The sequence below is a fragment of the Ammospiza caudacuta genome, chromosome 7 (genome assembly GCF_027887145.1).
Source record: "Ammospiza caudacuta isolate bAmmCau1 chromosome 7, bAmmCau1.pri, whole genome shotgun sequence".
NCBI classification, from domain to species: Eukaryota; Metazoa; Chordata; class Aves; order Passeriformes; family Passerellidae; genus Ammospiza; species Ammospiza caudacuta.
Window position 1 is genome coordinate 21,778,452 of NC_080599.1, and position 24,411 is coordinate 21,802,862.

At 43.3% G+C, this 24,411-nt stretch overlaps 1 protein-coding gene across 1 annotated transcript in view; it reads right to left on the reverse strand.

Annotated features, from left to right (window-relative positions):
• The window catches only part of RASAL2 (RAS protein activator like 2), a 163,822-nt gene extending 139,704 nt beyond the window's left edge, over positions 1–24,118 (reverse strand). The window contains exon 1 of the mRNA XM_058808477.1: positions 23,886–24,118. Within this exon, the coding sequence (XP_058664460.1) occupies positions 23,886–24,045 (160 nt within the window). The 5' untranslated portion in view covers positions 24,046–24,118. The remainder of the gene's footprint in view (positions 1–23,885) is intronic.
• Between the last annotated feature and the right edge of the window lie 293 nt (positions 24,119–24,411).

Sequence of the window (24,411 nt, forward strand, 5' to 3'; positions counted from 1 at the left end):
GCCTTCTTGTTCCTGCTTACTAGTTATGCAGTAAATCTGGACTGGGTTTAAGGTACAAGGCTGACTACTGCATGGCACTGCATTCATAAAATAGATAAGGAAAATTTCAGCTTGCAAACTAAAAATGAAATTCAAGGCAGCTGTAAGCATGAGTGTAAAACAATGAGGAGGTGGAAGAAAAAAGATAAGGACATTTCTCTGAGGCCAAGTATTGAGGCAGCTGTTGAGGGAGGTTCTCCTTCATGCAATCCCTCCTTGGTGCAGAGAAACACTTCTAAGTTAAGCCACCATTCACTAAAATTCTTCAATTAAATTGGAGCAGATACTTTGAAACAAGCTTCAAATTAGAGAATGGCCCTGAAGGCTCCTTGTAAAATTTATTTATTTAGGTAATCAATAAAATAATAAAGACTGGAGACAAAAGGGCAAGATCAGCACCAGTATCCTACTTGAAAAAATAACACTCACAGAAAAAGACACCCACAGTAAAAATAACTACCAAACCCCTCACTTCAGCCTTCAGAAGTCATCTTTCTGCTGCCCTGAAACAATAGGGCTGTGTGTTCTCTTTGTGAGATATTTTATTTCAGCCACCACACCCAGTTCTGGGAAGGGCAGGACGATAGCTGCTGATTTGTTTGCAAGATGGTGCAAGGTGAAGTCAAAGTTACTGTTCCTGTATCCTGTTCAATTTATTATTTTTTTAAATTTCACACTAGTAAATATGGAGACAAAATTCACTCATATGCTAAAAGGAAAAGGGAGCACAGCTTCCACCACCTCACCAGCTCAGCCTTAATTGGCACAAGCTTCAAAGTAAGGAAAAATTCTTCCCTCCCTACATTTGAGCCTCAACCTCTGCAAAACCAACACCCTGCACAGAACTTTCTTCAGGAGGGAACAAGTCAAAAATCAGATTTGTTTTGCATATAATGCCCTGAGCTTATTTTCACTTATGACCTAGATAGACAAATTATACAAATCCAGACTAAATCAAAATAAACTAGCACATGTACTGGGGGGAGTGTGTGTCTAATGTTAAAGTTGTACATCACATGGTCCTTTATCCAGACTGGGGACCTCAAGAGGACAAGCAGAAACCTTTTTTAAAAGCCTGTTGTGTTAACCATCACCAAGCTGGCCACATGGCTAAAACAATAAAAGGATTCCAGCCAAGTGAGCATTACTTCCTCTAGACTGTCTTTTAAAAATTAAACTCTGGAAAGATAACAGTCATGCTCAGAGCTAATTATAGCAGAAACATTGCAGCAGCTAAAAATGCTAAAAAAAAGTGGTGGGAAAGGAAGGAAGGTAGCTTAAAGGGGAAAAAAATGCAGGGAATGGCAAACCTGTCATATGTGTGACACTTGGCCTTCGTGCAGTGCTCACAGAGAGAGGAAAGGTAAAAGCTCATCAGGTCTGTGGACAACCAAAGTCCCAAACTCTGAGAAATTCAAAGACACAGAAGACCCAAAAATGCTGCAAGAAACCAAGAGATGTAGGAGTAATGTGCAAACTAAGTGGAAAAATTAAGAAAGGATTCTCACCCTGGTTTTTATCGCAGCTGAGAGCACAGCTGAAAACAACTAAGCTGCTGCCATGCTCACACCCAACTCTCCAAGCCCAGCCTGGGCAGAGCACAGGTACAAGGCAGTTTTATTTTAGCCTGGTTTATTTCAGTGATTTTAGCAAGAGAACTGTAAGCCTGCAGAAATCCCAGAGCCATGGAGCCTCGTGAGGAGCAGCAGAGTGTGCTGCCAGCCTCCCAGAGCAGCTGATGAAGAATCTTGCTCTCATGTGTAATCTGGACTTGTGTTTTCTTGTCATATTATTTTCTTTCCAACCCTATAATCAAACATTTAGAAGCTACTTCGACAGCACACATACTACTTTGTCCTTCTATTCCTAAACTTTGGCTAGTAATCAGGTGACCCAAACAAGGGCAGACTACTCATTTGTTTGGGAGTGGCAAATCAATGAATGGAGGAAATTCACAATACCCTTTGCCCAGCACTAAAACAGGTTAGTAGAACCTTTCCTTCTGCCTGTGCCTCGGGGAATCACCTCCCCTTGGAATCAGCAAGGGTGAGAGCAGTGAAATATCAAGGAGAAAATGAGAAGCCTCTGATTTATGAAGCTTTCCAACACAGCAGAGTATGTCCATAAACTGTGTTCCAACACTGACCCACCAGAGGATCCAGCACAGGCTGCAGAGGGATCCACCAGCATGAAATGACTGTAGAAATGACTGTAGAAATGACTGTAGAAATGACTGTAGAAATGACTGTAGAAATGACTGTAGAAATGACTGTAGAAATGACTGTAGAAATGACTGTAGAAATGACTGTAGAAATGACTGTAGAAATGACTGTAGAAATGACTGTAGAAATGACTGTAGAAATGACTGTAGAAATGACTGTAGAAATGACTGTAGAAATGACTGTAGAAATGACTGTAGAAATGACTGTAGAAATGACTGTAGAAATGACTGTAGAAATGACTGTAGAAATGACTGTAGAAATGACTGTAGAAATGACTGTAGAAATGACTGTAGAAATGACTGTAGAAATGACTGTAGAAATGACTGTAGAAATGACTGTAGAAATGACTGATGCCTCCCTGCCCTCCCCCAAAAATCCTCCAGTCATTAAGGCTGGAAAAAGAAGGCTATTTCTTTCTGCACATTCAAGTAGCTGTGAATTCATAACTTCTCAAACCCACACACACTAACAACTGTCCTCATTTAAAAGATTTCTCACAGTTGCTACAAGCCAGGAATAAAATAGATATGAAAGTACTGCAAAAGGCACTGGAACAAGAAAAAATGTCAGCAGAAAAGATACTGGAAAGAGAGGGAAAAGTTTTGATGCTTATGCATGCTAGTTATATGGCAGGATGATTTTCCCCAAATATCTGTTAAATCAGCTTGTAAAATTGGAAAATAAAGTTTCACCATCTGTGAAATCAGCACAAATACCAAAGATTCTAATCTGAAATAAAGTTCTGTTCCATAGTAGGTGGGTTAAAAAAACCAGTAGGTTTGGTTCACCAAGGATGCCTAATCAAATGGGACAGCACTCAAACAAACATGCCCTAAGCTGCAACACATTATCATTCTTTATTCTGCATGGGGCAAAAATAATCCTTGAGGCTGGTCAGGAAAAGGAGCTGGGACAATGTTTGATCACAAAAATAAAATCCAAAATTTAAACAGAGCTGAAATTAGGAAAAAAAGTAACTTATAATCAGTTTTGAGAGAGGATTCCAGTCTCCTCTGGACCTGTAAGCCACCTTTCCCTGTATCTTGTCTCCACAGCAGGTGCACCAGGTAGGATATTGCTGTAAGTCCATGATAAAATGCCATTTGTGCCTGCAAACACGAATATTCATCAATTCTGCCTGCAGATAAAACAATAAATGTTTGCTCCCACAAACAGAGGCGATGTTATTTAAACCATGATCTATTCCAGTAAATCCAAGCCAGATGGGGCAGGATTCAGGGATAACTGAACTTGCTGTGTTTCTGATAAGGGAATTAGAGTGACAGAAAGCCTCGTGCTGAGAAGTGTGGGATCTGGTAGATCTGCATTTGCTTCATGGAGATGAATATCCCACAAATACACTGTTCAAGGTCAGTGAGCCAGAACAGTTTGGAGGTAATGGGTCCATCCTAAAGAGGGTACCCAAATTCCTGGGTAGCTGTTATACCAAGGAGCATCCACAGAGACTGGTAGGTCACTGCAAACAAACCTGATGTAAGTTTTTGACAAATCCTATTTCTCTCTCTGTCTGGAAACACTAAGTAAAAGTTTGGGGGAAAGGGAGAAAGCAAGAGAGAAAACACCCACATCTCTCAGATCATAAGAAATAGAGGGAAAGTATATGCAAAGTTAAATTTGAATAATATTTTTCTTTAGAAAATTAACAGTGATACAGTGTCTGTGATTTACTGATACCAAGTACACACAAAGTAACTTAAACTTTTCCATCTCATATAATCAAAATTCTGTTGAAATGAAGACAGGATTAAAACATACTGTACCTCCAGCTCCAACTTGGCTACAGCTTACTTAAACTGTTGGGGTTTTTTGAGCCAGCACAGAAAGAGTCAAAGGTGTTAACAGAAAAGTCAGACTAGTACTCTGACCAGGAAAGCCAAATTTATCCCCTCCAGCAAAGGCTGACAGAGCCATTACTCAGGCAAGGCTTCAGATAAGGCACCACTGGAGTGGAGTTCCAACATAATGCAGGGGGTCCCTGCTCTTGGTTCATCTACCACAGCTGTTAATACAGTGGGGGAAAGAGAAACAAAAGAATATAAAAGAAAAGAAGGCAAGCTTGCATGAACTATTTCTGCAAAAAAATAGATGCACACAGGCCACATTAAGATGATGTTAAAAACCTGGCATTTTTCTAACGAGCCAGTATTTCAAAGATGCTATCTGAAAGAAGGATCAGACTAAAAAGGCTGCAGGGCAAAAATGAAGACATGAAGAAACCAATCACATGTATATGAACCAAGGCAGCTGCCACAACTTACTTAAAATGTTTAATTGGACAGGTAAAACTAGGGTAAAATTTAAGTGCCCAGGTTCACTGAACAGAATCTGTACCATTTCAGGCATGAGAGATGCTGTGCATCTACTTTGTATCCTACTGTCAGTCTGCTTTCTAATTGTGTACCTTCAAACCCCAACTCTGCTGATAGCATCTTGCTGAACTTCTAACAGGGACTTTTATTTTTCCACTTGAGAAAAATCTTTTGAGTACAACAACAAAGCAATTCCTTTACACTCTCTATTTCTCACTTCAGCATCACCCTATGAACTTCAGCCTGCTGATAATATTAATATCAGTGTTACTAAAGGCTTAGAGCCTGCAAGAGGAAAGACAGCCCCTTTTTTTGGGCTTTGTTTGGAGTAAATGAGGAAGAAGCTGAGATACTATAAGTTGAAACCAAGGACAGAAAAAGCACAGAACGAGTACATGTTGTATAGCTTAAAATAAGCAAAAAATATTACTTCCTCATGGTCAACCTTCAGATCCAAGGAGAAGGAGGAAAAAAAAAGTCTCATTCCAACAGGAAATGAAGGTCAAAACCACTGAAATCAACAACTTAACATTTGAGATGGGGAAAAATAAACATATTGTTATTGATGTTCAGAGGGACAGGGTCAACAGGCAGCAGCAGTTTCCTACACCACTTGTTAGAAACATGGCAAGTTTAAAAGGCCACCATATCTGTATGTATTTATGCTTTCACTGATTTTATACAACAAAATTGCAACTAAACTAAAATGGAAAAACAATGAACAGCTCAAGCTTAGAAAAACAACCTTCTAAACCTGTTTTCATCACATCTCCTGATTTAATGGTTGGCGTGACATGTCAGAAGTAAACGAGCTTCGTGTAATTATCATGTCTCCTGCTTGATCTCTGTCTTCCTCAAACACTTCTAAAAGAGCAAAAACATTGCTTAAAATACAAGTGCAAGGAGCATTTCATCTTTACAGCAAAACCTGTTTTTTCTGGTCTTATCATGAGAGGTGCTTTTACTCCTATCTTCCATCTTTACTACTTTTATCCACGCTGATGTTGAAACACTGTAAAAGTGTGCAGCAGGTCACAGGCTTAAGCACTGCTCTTTTCTTCCTCCTTTTTTCCAAAAGTTTCTTAGAAACCATTTCTTCCTGCAGCAACGAATCTGTTCCTCTGCACCAGACTGGAATTCCAAAGCCTCTTTGTTTACTCCCTCATTTGCACACAATCCCCAACCCCCTATTTTTAAAATAGTGCAGTTCTGAGAGTGTTCAATTTCTTAATAAGCTGTCACTGGAAAAGCCTCAAGACAGCAATAATGCTGACACTTACCAGCAACCAGGTAGCTTCAAAATAGAAAAAGAATACAATCAAACAATATCTAGACTTTGCTGTCTATCTCAGTACTAAAGAATGTAATCACTTCAAAAGTATCATACATTTGATCCATGCTTTATTTCTGTTACAGAGGTTTTGATAGGAGGTTTTGACAATTATTACATTATTCTTATGCTGTTTTCTTAGCTCAGTAAATTTAGCTAGTGCATTTAATGCATCTTTAAAAACAGGTCTCCCACCCCCAAAGCCTAAACAGCAAAAAAAGGGAGGTGAGGGGGAATCATATGCAGAAAAGGGATAGGTTAGAAAAAAGATCAGCTTTACACAGTAGAATTGTTGATTATGCCACTATTTTGCAGGGAGATTTTATTTTGATTTCAAATGCTCACCTAACCTTCCCATACACAGCTTTCAGATCTAATAACTGGTGTGCTGCAATTCTTCTACTTGCTGACAATGAGCTTGGGAGAGTGAGAGACACAGAAAAATGCTCAAGGCACCAGGACAGATATTCAAAGCTACTGATGGGAAACAAACTAGGGAAGCAGGAGCTTTGGACAACATACAGAGCAGGAGATTGTCATAGAAACTGAGCCAGGACAGGTCTTGGATGCAAATGAGGGATCCCAGAGGATGTATGCTGTGACCATGCCCAGAACAGTACAACACTTTTTGACATTTCTGCTGCCACCCCTGAGCTGTGAGTGAAGAAAAGCAATATCAGAATGCTGAGATGCAAGACTCACACTTATGTGGTGCAACAGCCTGAAACTCCACCAGCTTCAAAAAGCTGGCAGTAGTCCTGAGCTATAAAACCATAGAATGGTTTGGGCTGGAAGGGACCTTGAGGGTCACTTACAGCCCCTTGCTGTGGGCAGGGACACCTTCAAATATCCCAGGGGGCTCCAAGCCACGTCCAACCTGGCCTTGGAGCAGCCACAGCTTCTCTGGGCACCCTGTGCCAGGGCCTCTCCACCCTCACAGGGAAGAGTTTTTAGTTTACATTTCATCTAAACCTACTCTTTCATTCTGAGCCTATTTCTCCTTTATCCTATCATTCCATGTTCTTGTAGTAAATAGTGTCTGTCCATCTGTCTCATGGGCTCCCTTCAGGCACTGAAGGCCACCATGAGGTCACCCCAAAGCCTTCTCTTCTCCAGGCTGAGCAATCCCAACTCCCTCAGCCTTTCCTCAGAGCAGAGCTGCCCCATCCCCCTGATCATCCTGGTGCCTCCTCTGGATACTCCAGCAGGCCCTTGTCCTTCTCCTGCTGGAACCCTACAGCAGAAGGCAGCTCTGCACAGATCCCTAATCCCAACAAACCCCTGCCATTTAACAGTGCTCTACTCCTACTTTCTAGATTCCCTCAGCCTTTCAGGCACAGCATGAGCAGAACACAAGGCTTTAGTTATTATTGTCAGCAAATAACACACATACCAAAGCAAACACTGCAGCACCAACCTCCTTGTTCAAGGTGCTGGATGTTTGCTACAGCAAATTGTTTTCCAGACAACTAAAAGATTTAAATAGAATATGATGTGACTTCTTTGCATTGACTACGAAATAAAATTAGAAATTCAAAGTTCTCAAAAGTCCCTGAGTGTTTTCTGGGAACACCCCAAATGCACAGAGAGAAGCTGCTGAGGCAGCATAACCTGGAACATGAAATTAAAGTGGAAATACCTATAAGCATTCTTGTAAACAGATCATGCATGGCTGATTGGGATAAAGGCTGATGTGAAAGAGCAGATAACCTACTGAAATATTCAGCTGCTGAGGAGATGAGGGAAGGAAAGGCTATTAAAATGTTTATTATGGTAATCAGAGAAATTAATTTGAAAAAATCAGCTCCCACTATACAAGCCTCATAATGAGCTTATAGCCTAAACACTGATGTTTTGTCAGATTAAGCAGACTTTCTTCCTTTGTATTTTTTGATGTGATATAGCTACATGCTGGGTTTTTTCTTTAAAAGACATCTTCAATATTCTATTACCAGAGAAATAGGGCTGAAAGACAGAAATGTCAGCCTTTGGAAGGCAACAGGATTTAAAAATGAACTGAGGGGAAAAAACGTCCTGTTATCTGTTAATATGAGACCTTTTAATTTTTTTTTAAAGCAAGTTAATGTCATTTTACAGTTCAGAACTTGGGTTACAGAGATAACAGGATTTACATGATCATGACAATTTTTAAAATACCCCATCACTGTTACTAAATTTTACTTGTCCTGCAGACAAATCAAAGCAATTTTCTACTTGTCAGAGATGATAAATCAGTTGTTGGGTGACACTGACAGGTGGATTTGTCAAATCTCCCATGAAGAGCTTTGGTCTCTGCTTTCAGGCTGCTGTGAACCCCTGAGAGGGCAGTAACACAATTGATTAAGACAGATTAGGAAAAGTTTGGATTTTTAGGGCTGCTGCCCCTTTCCCCAGCTTCCCTGGCATTTTTCTTTCTGCTTTAGCATCCAAGTGGGTGCACAACATCAAGCTGCTGCTGGGTTTTATTCTAGCACTTCACCCACAGAATTCCAGTTAAAAGTAGAACAGTTTAAAAAAAAAACCCTCCAAACCACACACTGCATCTGAAAATACATTATTTGGTTTAAAAATAACGATTTCTCTTCAAGACAAAGGCACACCTTCAGAAAGATAAGAATCAAACACCATTTTTTCTCTTCATTTTGTTTGCTACTACATAAGTTACTCAAAAGAAACAACTGGTATTTGAGTGAGAGCAAAGAAGCTATGGCAAAGATGTGTGAATGGAAATTCATACCTTGTGTGTACCAGCCACAAAAAAAAAATCCACTTACTGAGAGTAAAGGTGGAAATGTTCTAATGAAATACTTCATGTACTGACATTAAACAAGTTAGAAAAGACAACTGAGCCAAGCTGCTCCCTTTTTAGTCCTTTCTTCACAAAATAAATGAGAGTGGTGTTAATATTCTGTCTGGGCTGCAAGTCTAAATTTTGTTTAGGAGCCATGGCAGGTGTAACAGAGAGACTAATTTGGAAAAACAACAAGCTACAGATAGTAGAAATCAGAAAATGCAGAATAAGAAATGTTCTTTCCTAGTACCCTTGGGAGTGACACGCCTTGGGCACTGGGGTGATGCTCCAGTGCTCTGCAGAGACTTTCCTGATGCAAAGACCAGACAAATACAAGCAGCAGTTGACACTGGCCCAGCAGATAAGAAAAGATGGGAAGCCTCAAAGTGAAGCCCAGAGGTAGAATCTCAAATGGAAGGCTCCTCCCAGGCAAGGGAGTCTGTCCAGGAGCCATTGAGCCCCACCTCATCTTTCAGACCTTTCATACAGACCTTGGAGTTGGGTTTGACCTCTGGGACTTGCTGTGCTCCATCTCCAGGACACTGCAGCCATGGCTTCCCTGGCACAGCACAGAACTCTGCTGAGTTTGGCATGGAATTCCACTGCTCTGAAGTTCAGAGAACCAGGAGATGGGATTTGCATCCTGCCATACAAAATGTGAGCTACTTCCCAACAAGGCAACTCCCTACTCATGAGCTTGTTCACTGAACACCTGAAAAAAATAAGGTTTTTAATTGCATTTTCTGTCGCCCAAAGAATTTGCAGGTTTCAGATGGAGCATTGGTTTTGCTCTGTCCTAGGATAACATTTGCACTGTCCTCTAGACATCCACATTCAATCCTCAAGATTAAGGACTTTTTTATATCATTTTGACAGGAAGGTAGTTCCTCCTTATTCCTGAGATGTTGTAAAGCAGGTCTTCCTCCTGCATGTTATGCTCAGCATTACAGTAAGTGGGGAGAAAGGCATTTCCAGCCACTGACAGAGCCTGAACAAACTGCCTGGCAGCAGCACTCAGCTCCCTGTATTCCCATTTATCCAGGGCTGAGTCAGAGCTGCCTCCCCCCACTGAAAGGAGGCAGTGTGGAAATGATGACAAACTGTTTCAGAGGCTACAAGATGAACTAAGACCTTTGGCATTAGTGTAATGCAGACACAACTCTAATTCCAATAAAGTCATTTATTGGAGCTGCTAAGTGCAGCTGTTCTGCCCTCACTGTACTATGAGCAGCAAGAGTGAAGCTGAGGGGTGAGGCAAAGAAACCAAGAGGGAAAATGAAATAAATCATTTGGAAAACAGCTGGACAGTAAAAAGGCCAGCCCTTAGGCTGGAGAGCTACTCTAGATTTACACTACCATTAAGATGAAACTAATTGCCATTTGGGTAAGCAAGCTGCATTTTAAAAGACAAGTGTCTTTTAAAATTAATTTGCAGTTATTTCTAAAGATAAGCTGTAACTGGAATGATACTTTTGCCAGAGAATCCAGAGCAGAGTTGCTCAGTGTCTTTAGAGGAAAAAAGTTTATTCCTTGGAAGAGCTGTGATTCCCCATGAAAAATTTCTGAGGACTTCTTCCTCGCATGAATAATTTATGTGCTTTGGTAGTCATAGTATTAGAGAGACAATTATGAACAGGAGATAACTCTTCAATTTTAAAAGTTGTTACTTATTCAGGCTTCATTTGTACTACTGTGGAGGAAAGAAAATCATACTAACCACTCTCCTTCTTTCTGCTGTCACAGGAAAATTGTGCAAAGCACAGAGCCAGCCAATATCCCTTTTAATCCTAAACCAACAACATTCAGACTGCAATATGAGTTTCAAGGAAAAAAAAGTGGAAAAAGCCACAGAGGAATAATACTCATGGTGGCTCATCAGAATATTAAGGAGATTGCAGATTGTCAAAGCTCTGGAATCAGATGCTGATAATTCAGAGCTCCTGCCAGCTCAGATTCCAAGCTACAAATCTATTCTGCACGTGTTGAGGAATAGATTTGCATTCATTGTTTCCTATATGCTGATGAAGGGAAAGATTAAAAAAAAAACCCAGGTATGAAACTCAGTATCTATCCCTCATGGGCACCGATGTTTCACTTGCTTTGCTGGATATTTCAACCAGAGAAAAAGAACATCCTACAAAGCCCCAAACCACTAACAGCTTTCACATGCCATGCCTCTGGACCAGCATGGCCTCTTGTACCAAGCTTGCTTCCAACAAAAACAGCACCAGCCCGCCTGCACCCAGCCTCCTGCTGGCAGGAAAGATGGAGACAAGGATGGTGTACCCAGAAATGCACTGGGGCTCTCCAGCTGGCACCCCCACACTTGCTGAATTCTGCATTTTCTCCCCAATCACACGGAGCTCCTTTAACCTCAGAGCCCTGGTAACGCTCAGCACAATGCCAGAGGTTGCCTTTTGAGGCAAATTACTCCATTCAGCTGTATTTTTAGCTCCCAGATTCTTCCAGGAGTCCATTTCCAAGCAAAACTCCACCTCCTGTTTACAGCAGCACAGGAGCCCACAGCTGGTTAGACACCAGGCAGCAAGGGAGGCAGGGAGGACTCTGAATTACAGCAGTGGCTTCCAGAACATCCTTCTCCTCCTGTACTGGTGAACATCTCTTGTGGTTCAAGCTCTCCATTCACCTTCTGGTAAAGGTTTGCCTAAAAGGCTTAAGGGCACCCTGCATCCAACCCCAGATGAGCAAAGACAAGTTCAACTCCAGACCCCAATGGGAGCTCAATGTCACCTTGGCTGAAATTCCTTTGACATTGACACACACAAAAACAATTCCCCCCATGGCTTGAATTGCTGTTCCAAGCAAAAACTGTGTAGTTAAAATTAATAGCATGCTCATTTTATAACAGAGTCACACACACACACAAAGCTGGCTAATCTTTGTTGGAAACCAAAAAGCCACCAAGGTTCCAGAAAAAGGACTGGAGTAGATTTTTCTTTTGGGTAACCCAAGTGAAATGGAGCAGGGAGAAAAGCAGCCAGTTTTAGGAGATGATGATTACAAATGCTGCATCAGCTCTGTGAAATTACAGGAGTGAATTATTTTTTTCCAATGAGGTATTAAACCCCCCATAAGACTTAGCTAAATGTTACATATCTGCTGAAAACTGCACATCTGCATTACACTAACTGGTTTTGAAGTGTCCTCACAAAGAAGTAAACACACACCTCCTGCCCCAGATAAAAAGCAAAGGCACCACTAATTGAAGAGAGATAGAGCCTCAAACTGATTCACCACCAGTGGGAACTACAGAGAAAACCACAAGGAGCAGCACAGATGAAGAACACCCCAGAATGAGTAAAAGGGATAAGAACTGGGATGTTGCTTCCTCCAGCTGTGTAAGTGCTTAAGTAATAAGCACATGACATACTGCAGGGCACTGCAAGGACAAGAGGCCAACACAATGCCCCTAGAAGTCACAGGGCTGGCCTGTCCCATCATGAGTAATGAGAGCTCCAAGGAAATACAGGCATTTCCTTCCCTAATTCTCCAAACACCCAGCTCCAAGGTCTCAAAGTGGTCAGCAACAACTCGGTAAGGAAAGCACCCAAAAGTCAATTACGTCATCTGCCCTGGCTGTAAGCAGAAGGCCACTCAGGCTGGTCCAGTTTTCATAAACTGCCTAGTGAGCTTCCAGCATTTCTCATGGAAGGCACTTCCTTTTGGAAGGGAATGAAAAAAGCAACCTTCAAGCAGAGAAAGTAGGTCACAAAGAAGCCACATCAATAAAGTCTGGAAACAAAACAGGGAGGGATACTGTGTCAGCTACAGAATTGGGTGGTTCTTCTAAATGGAAATCAGAAGTACAGCTAGAACATCTCAACTGGTAACCTGATGAAACAGATTAACTACACTCCAAGTGATACATTACAGCTTTTCCTCTAAGTCTCCTGCAAAGCCACTCTTAAGTTTTTAACTTAATTGCATGCTTTTTGGCCTGAACTCGTGATAACCCTTCTCAACTCCACAATAGCAGTCTTGACAGCAAAGATTTATGTTGCTGGGTATCAACCTCCCACCACCCCTCTGTCACCACAGCTTTCATGTGAGACTCATCCCAAAGCTTTTTTAGAGCCATCCAGGTAGAGACTGAACTGCAAACAGATGTGGTGGTTATGTTTTACAGTTTTACATATGTCAGCCAAGAGATCTCATGGCCTGGCCAGCAGATGCCAGTGGTAATCCTGCAAAGATGGCTGTAAAATCAGCCTGAACACACAGAAAACCAGGGCCCAGCAGTCCACTCTCACCTTTTTTTCTCCCAGAATTAAGTGAAACATCAAAGCTAATGCAACCTGTAATCAGAGCCAGTATTTCCTCAGCATGGAAGCAGCAGGCTGATTTAATTCTTGGCACCTTTTTACAGGAACACCTATGTGCTCAAAGGGAAGCCACCTTAACTCCTACCAGAGCACTTGCTGTGTCCCAGGCTGTCTGGTTTCCAACCCATTCTGAGAAGAGATTTGGACCACTGCAAAGAAAACAGTTACTGTCTTTTGATACTAACAGCTATTGCTCTTCAAATTATCCACAAAGAAAGGGATTATAATCTGCTTTTATAAAAACATGTAACTCAAAATATAGGACTAAGGAAAAAGCCTCCTTCTAGTTATGTACAATTCACAGTTGCTTACTGGCTCCCAAATGTAATAATTAGATATGACCAATATTAAATCACCATGTTATATACATAAGCAGCAGGTTAAAGGTGCCAAGAGAGCCAGTAAACCCAAATTACCAAAAATGCACAATTTGTACAAACTGGCCAAACAACCTGCTGAATTCAGGAGCCAGATAAATTTGAGCCATGATGATTCAGGTGAATGCTGCTCTCACAGCAAACATATATTTATCACTGACAGCCATGCTGCATTTTCAGACAGTTTTGTATTTTCACCCTTTTCTGGTTTAACACAGAAAAAGCAATGTATTCTGACAAAATAAAATAGCAGAAAGCAAGTTGTGCCAGAATTGCAAAGATTAATGCCATTTCATACCACTTAGGTTTTCAACTATTACTACAGCATTCCTCTCAATTTTTTTTCCAGCAAAGTTTCAGACATATTTTGACTTTTACAACATGCAAATTCTAGTATTGGTCTGGAATAAAAAAAATATTTACTTCCTTCTTATCATCCTTCCTTTTATCCTGTACATTCATCATTTCTGCAGAGGCCGTTTACTTCACATTCCTGACTTCCCTATTAGCAAGCCCCCCAAAAAAAAGAAAAAAAAAAAAAGAAATTAGAGCAGAAAATGCTTAACTTCTGTCTGTAAAGCTTGTCTAGGCTGATAAAAAAATAAAAGAGGCTTTCCTCCTAATTTGATTTAATGGTTGTAATGATTTAATGACTATAAATTGAGAAATTAGCAACTACTGGCATCAAAATGAGAAGAGCTGAATTAGAAATGTCCAGTTCTGTAAGTACTGTCAGAGCAGTGTGAACTGAGGCCATGAACAACCACAGGAGCTTCTTTAAGCAGAGGAGTCACCAGCCAAGGGTATGTGGAAGCAAACTGACATAAATATTTATGGCAAGACCATAAAACTTTTTTTTGCTACTTCACTATATGGGATATAAAACTCATTATCTCTAGGGAGTTGAGGCTCTTTGAAAACTTCAGTGAGCAAGGCCTGAGCTAATGGAAGAAGTTAAGGAAGGACCCCATGAAATCTGTTCAACAGGGTAATTAATCACTCCACACCTCACTGACATCCTATGCAAGTGCTGCCAGAGAGTGAGAGAGAAAGGGACCCCATAAACCAGTGCCATTTAAAAGATAAATGTTCCCAAACCTGGTTTAGGAGGATGTTGGTTTCTTTCCTGACTTCTTATTTTCCAGGATACCTATCAACTACTCACCATTCTGAACAAAAAAAGATGGAAAATAATTACAGAAACACAGCTCAAAATAGGAAATACTTGGTATTATTTGACAAGGAAGTCTAATGATTTCCTAGCAAGTGTGAGCACATTGTGTTTTGCTGCGTGATGTACGTGTTCCAGTACATTTAAACAAGTAGGAAATGCAGCAGAGGCAGCAGCTTGTCTGTACAGCTTGAGGTATAACCTCATAATGTAAATAAACATCTTCTCAGGAAGCATTTTGTCTCCTCTTCTTTCCTAGAGCCTGCACTGCACTCCTCAGATAAAACACCTAACTAATATGGAAAACTACTATGGATCAGTGAAGGGCTGGCAAAGCCAACCAAACTTGTGTTATGCACTGGCACCTGGTCCCAAATGGCACAGGAAGGATGTTGGAGCTCAAAGGGGTTTAACCATTGTTCTGTGGTTTTCCAGCTTTGATCTGGGATGTGTTTGCTTCCCCCAGTCAGCAGTGAGGAGTTGCCTACCTGAAATTAATGATTCAGGCACCAGCCAGCCCTGCTTACAAATTAGGGAAAGATAATGAGTGCTGGCTGTCCAACACCTTCATACCAGTGGTCCAGCCTGCTATCACTGTATTGAGACAAATTTATTTCATTTTGAAGGCCAACAAAGCTTCACCTTTGGCTTCTTGTGGAGTAAGAAAAAAAAAATAAGAGGAACAAGTAGATGTAATCACCCAAATGGAAGTCTCCCCCTCTGAGGGCATCTTGCCCTGCTGACCTACAGATCTGACAGCTAACAGGGTGTTTGAGAGGATTATTAATAGTTACAGAGGTTCAAAGTAAAGCAGCAGGCTTAGAGGCACCCCAAACACAAGGCAGTGCAACCCAAGGCACGCAAGCAAAGCTCTGTAGGTGTCTCAGGAGATCTGGCTTCTGTTGCCAAGTTTCTTGGATGTCCTTGGACAAGTTATCTGACCTATTTGTGCCTCATTTCCTCACCTTCTCAGCTCAGAGCAGCCCTCTCAAATAAAACCATTAATGCTTTGGATGCACTCATACAGCAAGGCAATGAATGGTGCAAGTCAGTGAAACTGATCCTCCTTTAACCCTGATGGAATTGTTAATAAAGCTGTCACCATTTGTCAAGACAAAATGGAACAGAAAACTGAAGCAAAGCCATCGTTTAATTTCCAAATGAGATTCAAGGACTGCATTCAGCCCTCCCAGCCTCTGCTGCCTTGCACACATTTTCCTGGAAGCCTCATAGCACACACTGTGCTGAGTAGTGCAGCATCTGTCCCCTATCTCGTTGAGACCAGTATCAGAGCACTAAAGAGTCAGCTAAATGAGGGTGTGAATTACCTCCGCTTATCTCAAGCCAATCCACTGACTCAAGTAATGAGATCCTGAAAAAGCAAGCAGGTTTTTAACTCTGTCCTGCAGAAACCCCTCCAGAAGTGCCAAATCCACCTATATTTCCTCCAAGCCCTTACTAGCAAAGGATGATGTACATCCCAAGAGGAGAAATGTAGTTACACTGTTGTATTCCATGTAGAACTTCAAGTTCCTCTGTGAGGGATCTCCCAAAAAAACGTATGTGTCAAATTTCCAGGCTTCCCAGCTTACTCAGCCTAACCTGAAGACTGCTATTCCAGAGCTGGGGAACATCAGAGCTCTCTCAGGAGAGCACGGAGCTGTTGTTGGTGCAGTTTGGTTCACTGCCATCCAGTGCCTGTCCCACAGACCCCACCGCTTTAAGTGTCCTGCCTTTCCCCACACAAAACATCTCCTCCTGAAGCCCTAGGAAAAAAAAACCAAAAACCATCTTCTCCTGAAGCCCTAGAAGGTGGTAGTGGACATCCAGCATTTCTTACACATTATGTGGATACAATGGACACAAAATGCTTATTCCTAGGAAGTTTTGTCTCCTTGTTGGAAATTTCAAGTCAAAACCCAAGTAATGTTTCTCTTTGTCAATGCCCTGCCTCCCAGTACCTTGCTTCAAACCCCTGCTACCAGAGTTGGGAGTTTTCTCAGACTGAATGCTAGAGTCCACCTGAAGGAATTTCCCACACTCTTTTCACGCCATCCAGACTGAGAACAGGACCAAGGTGAAGAGGTTCTGCTGAATCTCTTGGACTCTTACTGTGAAAGCCTAAGGCTGGGAGGGATTAAGTCTGAGATCATTTTTAGTCACAGATTCCTCAACACTTCTTTTCCTCTCATCACAGCACCGATGTCCATTCCCACACCGCCTTGGAAGCTGGGACTGAATGCACACAATCCCCTCCCAGCTCCTGATACTGCACCGTGTAATCCTCCATCCACTTTCAAACACATTTGCCATTTTTCATGTTTGCTGTATCCTTTATTCTCTGGTCCTGGCTACAAATTCCAACAGACAAGCAAAGCAGCCTCTGTCTATACAGCACCAAGCACATCTACAGTGCAGCACTGTGTAAATAAAATGAATTATCTTAAGACAGAAAAAAACGGGGTATTTTCAATTAAACCATTAACAGCCAAGAATGCAGACGCAGCAATAGAAGAGAAAAGGTGCCTGCAAGTTTTAATCAAGGCAGAAACTCACAGAGAAGCATATGCATTCTTATGCAAATCTGCACCAGACGCATCGCACATCTGCTGAAATGGGTGTCGTTTTCCCACAGTTTGCAGAATTAATGTGTTTAACTAAGTGCCTGCCAGTGCTTGCAGTGTAAGAGCTAATTTCTAATGGGGTATTCCCGGTTGGAAAAAAAAAAAAAAATCCCTTTAGATAATAAAGGATCTAAATCCAGGACTTGGTTTTACATTTACTTAAGTGCAAAGATCCCTTCACCTCCAAGAGCTCCTTGCTTGCACTGCTCCAGCTTGCTTTACAATTAAAAATAATCCCGACTCTTCAAGAAGAGCCTTTCTACATTTCTGTGACCTTTGGAAACCCTATTAAAGAGAATTGACAAATGCTATTCCCTCCTGATCAATTTTATAAAGGTTTTCTGAGATAGGAGGGTGTCAAAACACACAAAGGGCTTTGAGAGAATTTTACAAACCAAAACATAGCAATATTTATTTTCACTTGGTTACTTTCCTTGCAGATACAATTTGTATTTCCATGATTACTATGTGTCTTCACAGAGGATTTTGAAAGAATTCAGATGAGATCTTAACTTCTGACCCTGAGGCTAAAAAGGCATATATGTCAGAAAATACCGAAGTCTCAGCTATTTTTTATGAAAATCTATAAATATTAGTTAAAAGGAATCCATGATCTCATAATAAGTCAACAGGTCACAGTTATGCTCTTCTTATCTTCCCTTTTTTTTCCCCTATTGTTTAAAAATAGGAAACAGCACCACATGAAAATGTTCAGCCAGAGATAAATCGTGTGACTGAAACACAGGAGTCAGGAAACCAGTGTTTTAAAATAATGTCATCCTCATTTTCCCCAGCATACTCTGGTATTGTTGATGCTTCCAAATATTTAAGTGACTTAATAAATTAGTAACCTAGGCAACCTTGCAACAACACAGCCAGCTGAAGGAGTCCAGCTAAAAACTCCCCCCCAAAAAAAAAATTTTAAAACTTCATTTATGTATAAATTCCTGTTAGTGTTCCTTAAAAAGAAGAAAGGCAAGCAGATTTAATGTCAAAGGGCTGATTATGCAATAAGATTTTGGAGTAAAGCAACCAAGGAGCAAACAGGCTGTGTCCAGCCCCCAGCTCCACTCCAAGTCACCTCTGTCACTGCACAGGAGAATGAGCAGAGAGGACCTGTAATTCACCCCCTGCACGCCTGTAAGAATTCCCTGGAGTCAAACAGGGCTGTTGGAGGAGCTGTCACAAAGCAGGCACGAGCAGATCACCTGGAAGAGCACTTCACTCATCTTCTGATATTCCCTGCTGCTGGCCGGCAAGGGAAGGCAGCATCTCTGCCCTGTTTTTCATCTGTAGCAAATGCAGTCACTTAAAACCTTGGTTTTGATTAAACTCTGCCTTTTACAATGGGGCTCCAACTAAAATTTATTGTTGCTTATCAACACAGCTAACGAAAGCTTTGTGCTGTCGGCATTCAACGTCTGTCCCTCACTGGGTACCTGAGGGCTGTGATAAGGTCAAACACCACCACAGCAGGCATTGTCCAAACACTCAGGAAATGACATTTCCCACCCAACGAGGTTTATCTCCCAAGCCTGCTTTTGCACCAACTTTCTGGGTGAGTTAAAAATAAGCCTATTGATCAGAAGGGGAAGAAATGCTGGTGAACACTGACCTTCTCTCCTTTCCAACACAAGAGTGGCTGCACAGATCCTGTGCAGCTCTCCAGATCCTTTGCAGCTTTCTAGGGCTCTGCACCTTCACCTTATCTCCTGGTAAGCCTTTCCTAAAAGCAAATGTTCTCCTGCAAGGAATTGGAGATCCATACCCACTCAGAAAGGCAGTGGGATACAAACCCAGCCCAGCTCACATCTCAAGGAGGGAAAATCTTAGTGCCAGCCATCTCACCTAGCAGATTGCCTGGCTACGAGGGTTTTATTTGCTTTTTACATTAATTACACCGTTCCCACCTCCCCCTTGTCAGGCGGCCTCTGGAGTAGTTTGTAACTGAGCTGGCGGAGATGAGCGATGAGGCTTGGGAGAGGAGAGGACCGGATCCCCCCGCGTGCTCCGGGCACCCTCGGCAGGTCCTGCAGCAGCGCAATGAAGATGCCGCCACCTGGTGGGACCTGCTCGGGCTCGGCCGGAGGCCGGGGGGCAGGCGGGACCCCGGGCAGGGAGGGTGGCAGCTCACACTCCCCATCCCCGCACGCACATCCCGGGAAAAGGCCGGCCAGCAGCATGAGCAGGGCTGGAGGGAAAGGATCTGCTGACAACAAGATGCTACTCGTTACTAAAGCCTGTTGGTACTCATCCAAAGAAGGATGCTTCAGAAATGGATAATCTTTGTGTTTTCAGCTACAACTACAAACAGTGGAATAAAATAAGAACTTTAAAAGAAAAGGTAGATAGAAAAAGATACTTTGACAGTCATAGCAAGGCAAGCTGTAAAGAACCAGAAACCCCCTCAGAACAGAGCTGAAATCATTGATACAAAAGAGCTGAGCAAGGCAGATGACAAACTGCTGGAGTAGATAGCTCACAGAAATTGGGCTATTGAACTGAATTTCACATGATCAGGAGATGCTTCTGCTCAGTGCCCAACCCACAGCTATTTTTTAATCTCTGCATGACACCATGCACATTAGCATGGCTTCAGTCCTGAGCATGAGTCTGGTATTTTCTGAGAGCCAATACTTAAAAGCCTGGAACTCAGCTCTGAGGCAGCCAAGAGATGTTTCTGTCTGCTTGCACAGGGACCGGGGCTTTTTCTGGAGTTAGAAGCTCTGTCTGCAGATTGATATCCATGAAAAGGCATGGAGCCCTTCTAGCCTGTGCTTAGAGAGCCTTCTCCTCCTGCCAGCAGAAAGGGGGGCGAGGAGGGTCATTCCAGCAGTGAGGAATGTCTCCAGGCTGCCCACAGGATTAGAGGACAAGGTGATGAAAGAGTCCACATCCTATCTGCACTCGAGTTTGTACAACCACCGTCAGCTTTTAGCGCTGCTGCTAAAAGAGAAAGACATTTCCTAGTCCAGATAAGGCCCCAGAGCAACAATGTCTGTTTGCAGGATGAGCACTCAAGAACAGACTCTTCCCTGTGCTATTTTTTACATATTTCAGCAACTCTTCTTTTGCAGTTTTAGCACAGGAGCTTTTGCAGCGAGCTTAGAGCAGGCACATCATCAATGAATCAGACAACCCCATCACAGAAGTTTGCAACCTGTACATCAGGCAAAACCCAATGCTACCCCCATCACATGCAACATTTAACACCAATGCTGTGATGCTGGCTTTAGAATTCATTCCTGCAAAATCCATGGATGTTCAGTCAGCCACACCAGGCAATGTAATTGCTCTGTTTCCACAGTTAGCACTGAAAATGCTGTCTATTCAGTTATTGCCCTGCCTCCTCCTCACAGAACCTGTTTCAAAGAGCAGAGAAAAAGACCTTGAAACATGGGTGGATGCTTTCAAAAGTCAGTTATCACTTTTAGAGAGGGGGAAAAAAGTAAAAAAATCAAAGCATTAATCCAGGCAAGACACCTCCCCCCTCCTAGCCGTTGCACACATGCCACGAGTCTGAATGGAAGCCGTCACCCAGAACACATGTCGATACATATTTTACAGAAACATTAGTTGTGTGTCAAAACCAGTTCTTGGAAACATCATCTAACAGCACTCACATGATTTGTGTTTCACGAGCAATTAAACCTATCACTCTGACAAGCAACTCTGCTGCTCCTGTCCACCATTCAAACATCAGCTTAGAGGAAATTAATTATATTTCAAACTCCGTCCATGGGTAAGGAAACTGTATTTCCATGATAATGTCCTGGCTAATTCACTTAAGCAGAAGCTGCTGAACCTCCAGAGCACAGAATGAAACAGCCACCCTTGGAACTAGTGCGGCTAAGGCAGGAAATGCAAAAATAGCCAGACTGTGATTTAGATCTCATAGTGAAGTCAGACAAGACCTCAGTGTCACACTGAAATCACATCCCAGACATTGTAAAGTCCTACTGTATTCACATCACTGTCATACTGCTGGCAAGCCACAGAGCCCAGCAACGATGGGACTTCACTGCTAAACTCTTTTCTCTGTGCTAGCAGATGAAGTTTCACAGGCTCTGCAACCAGACCAGCTCTCCTCATGGCAGTAATTACTTCTCTGGACAGAGACAAAGTGGATGGCACACAACTGCCAAGTAGAGATGCACAGAAATAAACAACTGTCTGTCTTGAAGTGGCTGCTGAGCTCTTTTTCTTTAAAATACATGCTTCCACTACTAGGGACACTGTTCAGATAGTCACCTTTCATTTGGAACAACAGCCCTACAAGGCAGTTCACATTCACAGAGACACGTGGAAATGAAATGCAGTGACATCAAAAGCTGCATTTCTCACCGAGTCAGAAAACACTTCTCCACTTTTCATGTGCTCGATATTCCTTCCCTCCCCCAGCCATTCACGGTGAAATAATTAGTGTTAGTGTTCTCATTGTTTATCAGACAATACAGACAATAAGGCTAAGCTTTCTGCTCCTGTTTTCTTTCGCTATGCTGCTGTGGTTCCTCAAACAACTGTGCAAGGCTTTACTTTTAATCCTATGAATAACACTTGTCACTCATAGGTTTGTAACCCATATTTAGCTGTGCACAAACACACTGCACATGGCACAGTTTCAGCTTCATTCATTGTCTGCAAACTTCTCCAGATGTGCTCATGCAAGGAAAAAAAAAGGCTAATAAACAGGAGGAAACAAACAAATACCAGCTAATCCGATTGCAATTTCTTAGGGAAGGAGAGAAGACACTAGCACACCAGATTCTTTATGAGGGAGAGGGATAATGAGTTGTTTTTAAACACAGACTAGGAATAATTAGTTATTGTCCTTGGGCTACAAGATGTGTTTTCATGTGCTTGAAGTGCATGGTGATTTTTATAGCCTGTGAGCTAGCTGGGCCCTGTCACAGTGGATTTTCCCCATTTATCTCCACGTTAACGTCAAACTACAAGCACATCACAACATATGACTTTATCAGCAAGCAATGTTCCTCACTGTGGCTAATTTTGAAACCACATTCCTGCTTCCACTCATGGAAGACACAACCTTGGGTAACAATCAGATAGGCTGGTGCCAGACATCCTCTCCTTAAGTACATTCTCATTTTACCTTTAGAAAGTGTTCTCAACAAACAAACAATCTGAAGACAAATGGCTTTCTTTGGAACTCCTCTCAACAACAGCAGCGAGATACTTTTGCATTTCATAGTCCCAGCTCCAGGCTGGGATTAACAAAAGCAAGGTAAGCAAGAAGCAGCAGGCTAAACAGTGCAAACTACTAAAAATCCCAAACTTCTATTACAATTAATTCTGCTAAGTATAACTTCACTCATTGATGCACCAGACAGAAAGCAGACAGACAACCTCATCCCACTGCACCAGCTTTTCAAGCTTCCAAAATAAACACAAAGGCCTTTGAACAGACCATGCTCTCCAGAAAACCTGCAGCCTGATCTTCCTCATTTGATATGTGTGAAGGCTCAGGCTGGTGGTACTCACAATAATTACCTGCCATCAGCCAAGAAATGCAGCAGAGTTGTTGCAGATAACTTATTCATGTCATCGTTGTGTTTCAGGAATAACACAACCAGTAACAGATCGGTGACACGGGTAACAGAGAGCATTTGCTTCTAGTTTTTACAGGTCAGGGAAAACCTGGAGAACCTCGTTGGGAACCAGGGCAGGGGAGGAAGAAGAAAGGGACAATCATCAGAGTAAAACATGTTAAAAAGTCCCAATAAAAAAGTGTTTTTACAGGTTCTCCATCATCATAGAAACTTGGAATGGTTTGGGTTGGGACCTTAAAGATGGTTTTGTTCCAACCTCCCTGCCATGGGCAGGGACATTTTCCATTAGACCAGGTTGGTCCCATCCAACCTGGCCTTGAACACTTTCAAGGAAGAGGCAACAATAATAATATCAGACAAAGGTAACATGTGCACACACCACAACCTTTTCGAGGCTGGACCATCAAATTTGTTACAGGAGGGAAAACAAAATAATGCCTGCAGTACTCTTCACTCTGAAACGTGGGAGTAATTATCCTCAGATTACCAAGACAAACAAGAGGGAGAGACAAGGAAAAGATAAAACAGAATTTCCACTATTTAGGTGCCGATCGAGAGATAAATCCGACTTCACTTCAGCTGGGAGCCTAAACAAACCAGAGGCCCGACCACATAAATCAAGCTAATTTTAAAAGGTTACATACCAGGGAGAGTTTGACAAAGAAGGGTCCCGCGCTGCTGAGGACCCTAACATCCTTTTTATAAATTACAAAGGTGCCAATGTAACACAGACCAGTAAGTCTGAGGCGACGGGACCCACGGTATCAGCACCTCGCGGGCCTTTTGCAGCTCATTAATACTAATTAGATCCGGGAGTGCTCAGCCCCGCCGGCACCGCATCGCGGGCACACATCCTGCGGCTCCGGGCACACAAAGCTCGGGACGCGGATCCCAGCACCGGAGCATCCCGCACCTCGGCGGCGAGGAAGGCGTGGCCGGGGCGAGCCCGGGGCTCCGGGAGCCCGGCGGGGAGGGGAAGGCAAGGAGTCGCGGGGAATTGGGAGCTTCGGCCGCGGGGAGAAGAAGAAAGGGAGAAAGAAGTTGGGGCCGGGAAGTTTTCCGCCGCTCCCCGCCCCGGCGCCCCTTACCGTAGACGCGGACCCAGCCCTGCTGCTGGCAGACCGACTCCCGCAGGACGCGGTCCAGCGCGCTGCCCGCCTCCAGCTCCTCCGAGCCCGGCTCCGGCTCCGTGAAGGGCTCTGCCGCCCATGCCGCCGGCTCCACCGCCGCTCCCGCGGCCGCCTCCATGCTGCCGTGGGGACGAGGAGGGGCCGCCACCGCCCGCGCTGCGCCCCGGCCCCGCTTCGCCTTAGTGCGGCTCCATACCTCCCTCCTTTCCTCCCTCCCCCGGACCGCCCCTGCCCGCCCTCCGCGTCAGCGCGGGCGGAGCCCCGCCGCCCCGCCCCGGGCCGGAGGGGAGGCGGGCGGTGGCGGGAGGCTCTGCCCCCGCTGACCCCGGAGCCGCCGGCAGCCCTTTCCCCGGCCCCCGCCTCCCCCTGAGGCCGCCTCGCTGCGCGTGGCAGCCCGGAGGAAACTCAAGATGGTTCCTCCTCTCAGCTCCACGGCGGCTCGGGAGAGGCGTCCCGTAGGAATACGAGTCGGGATGGTGCGGCC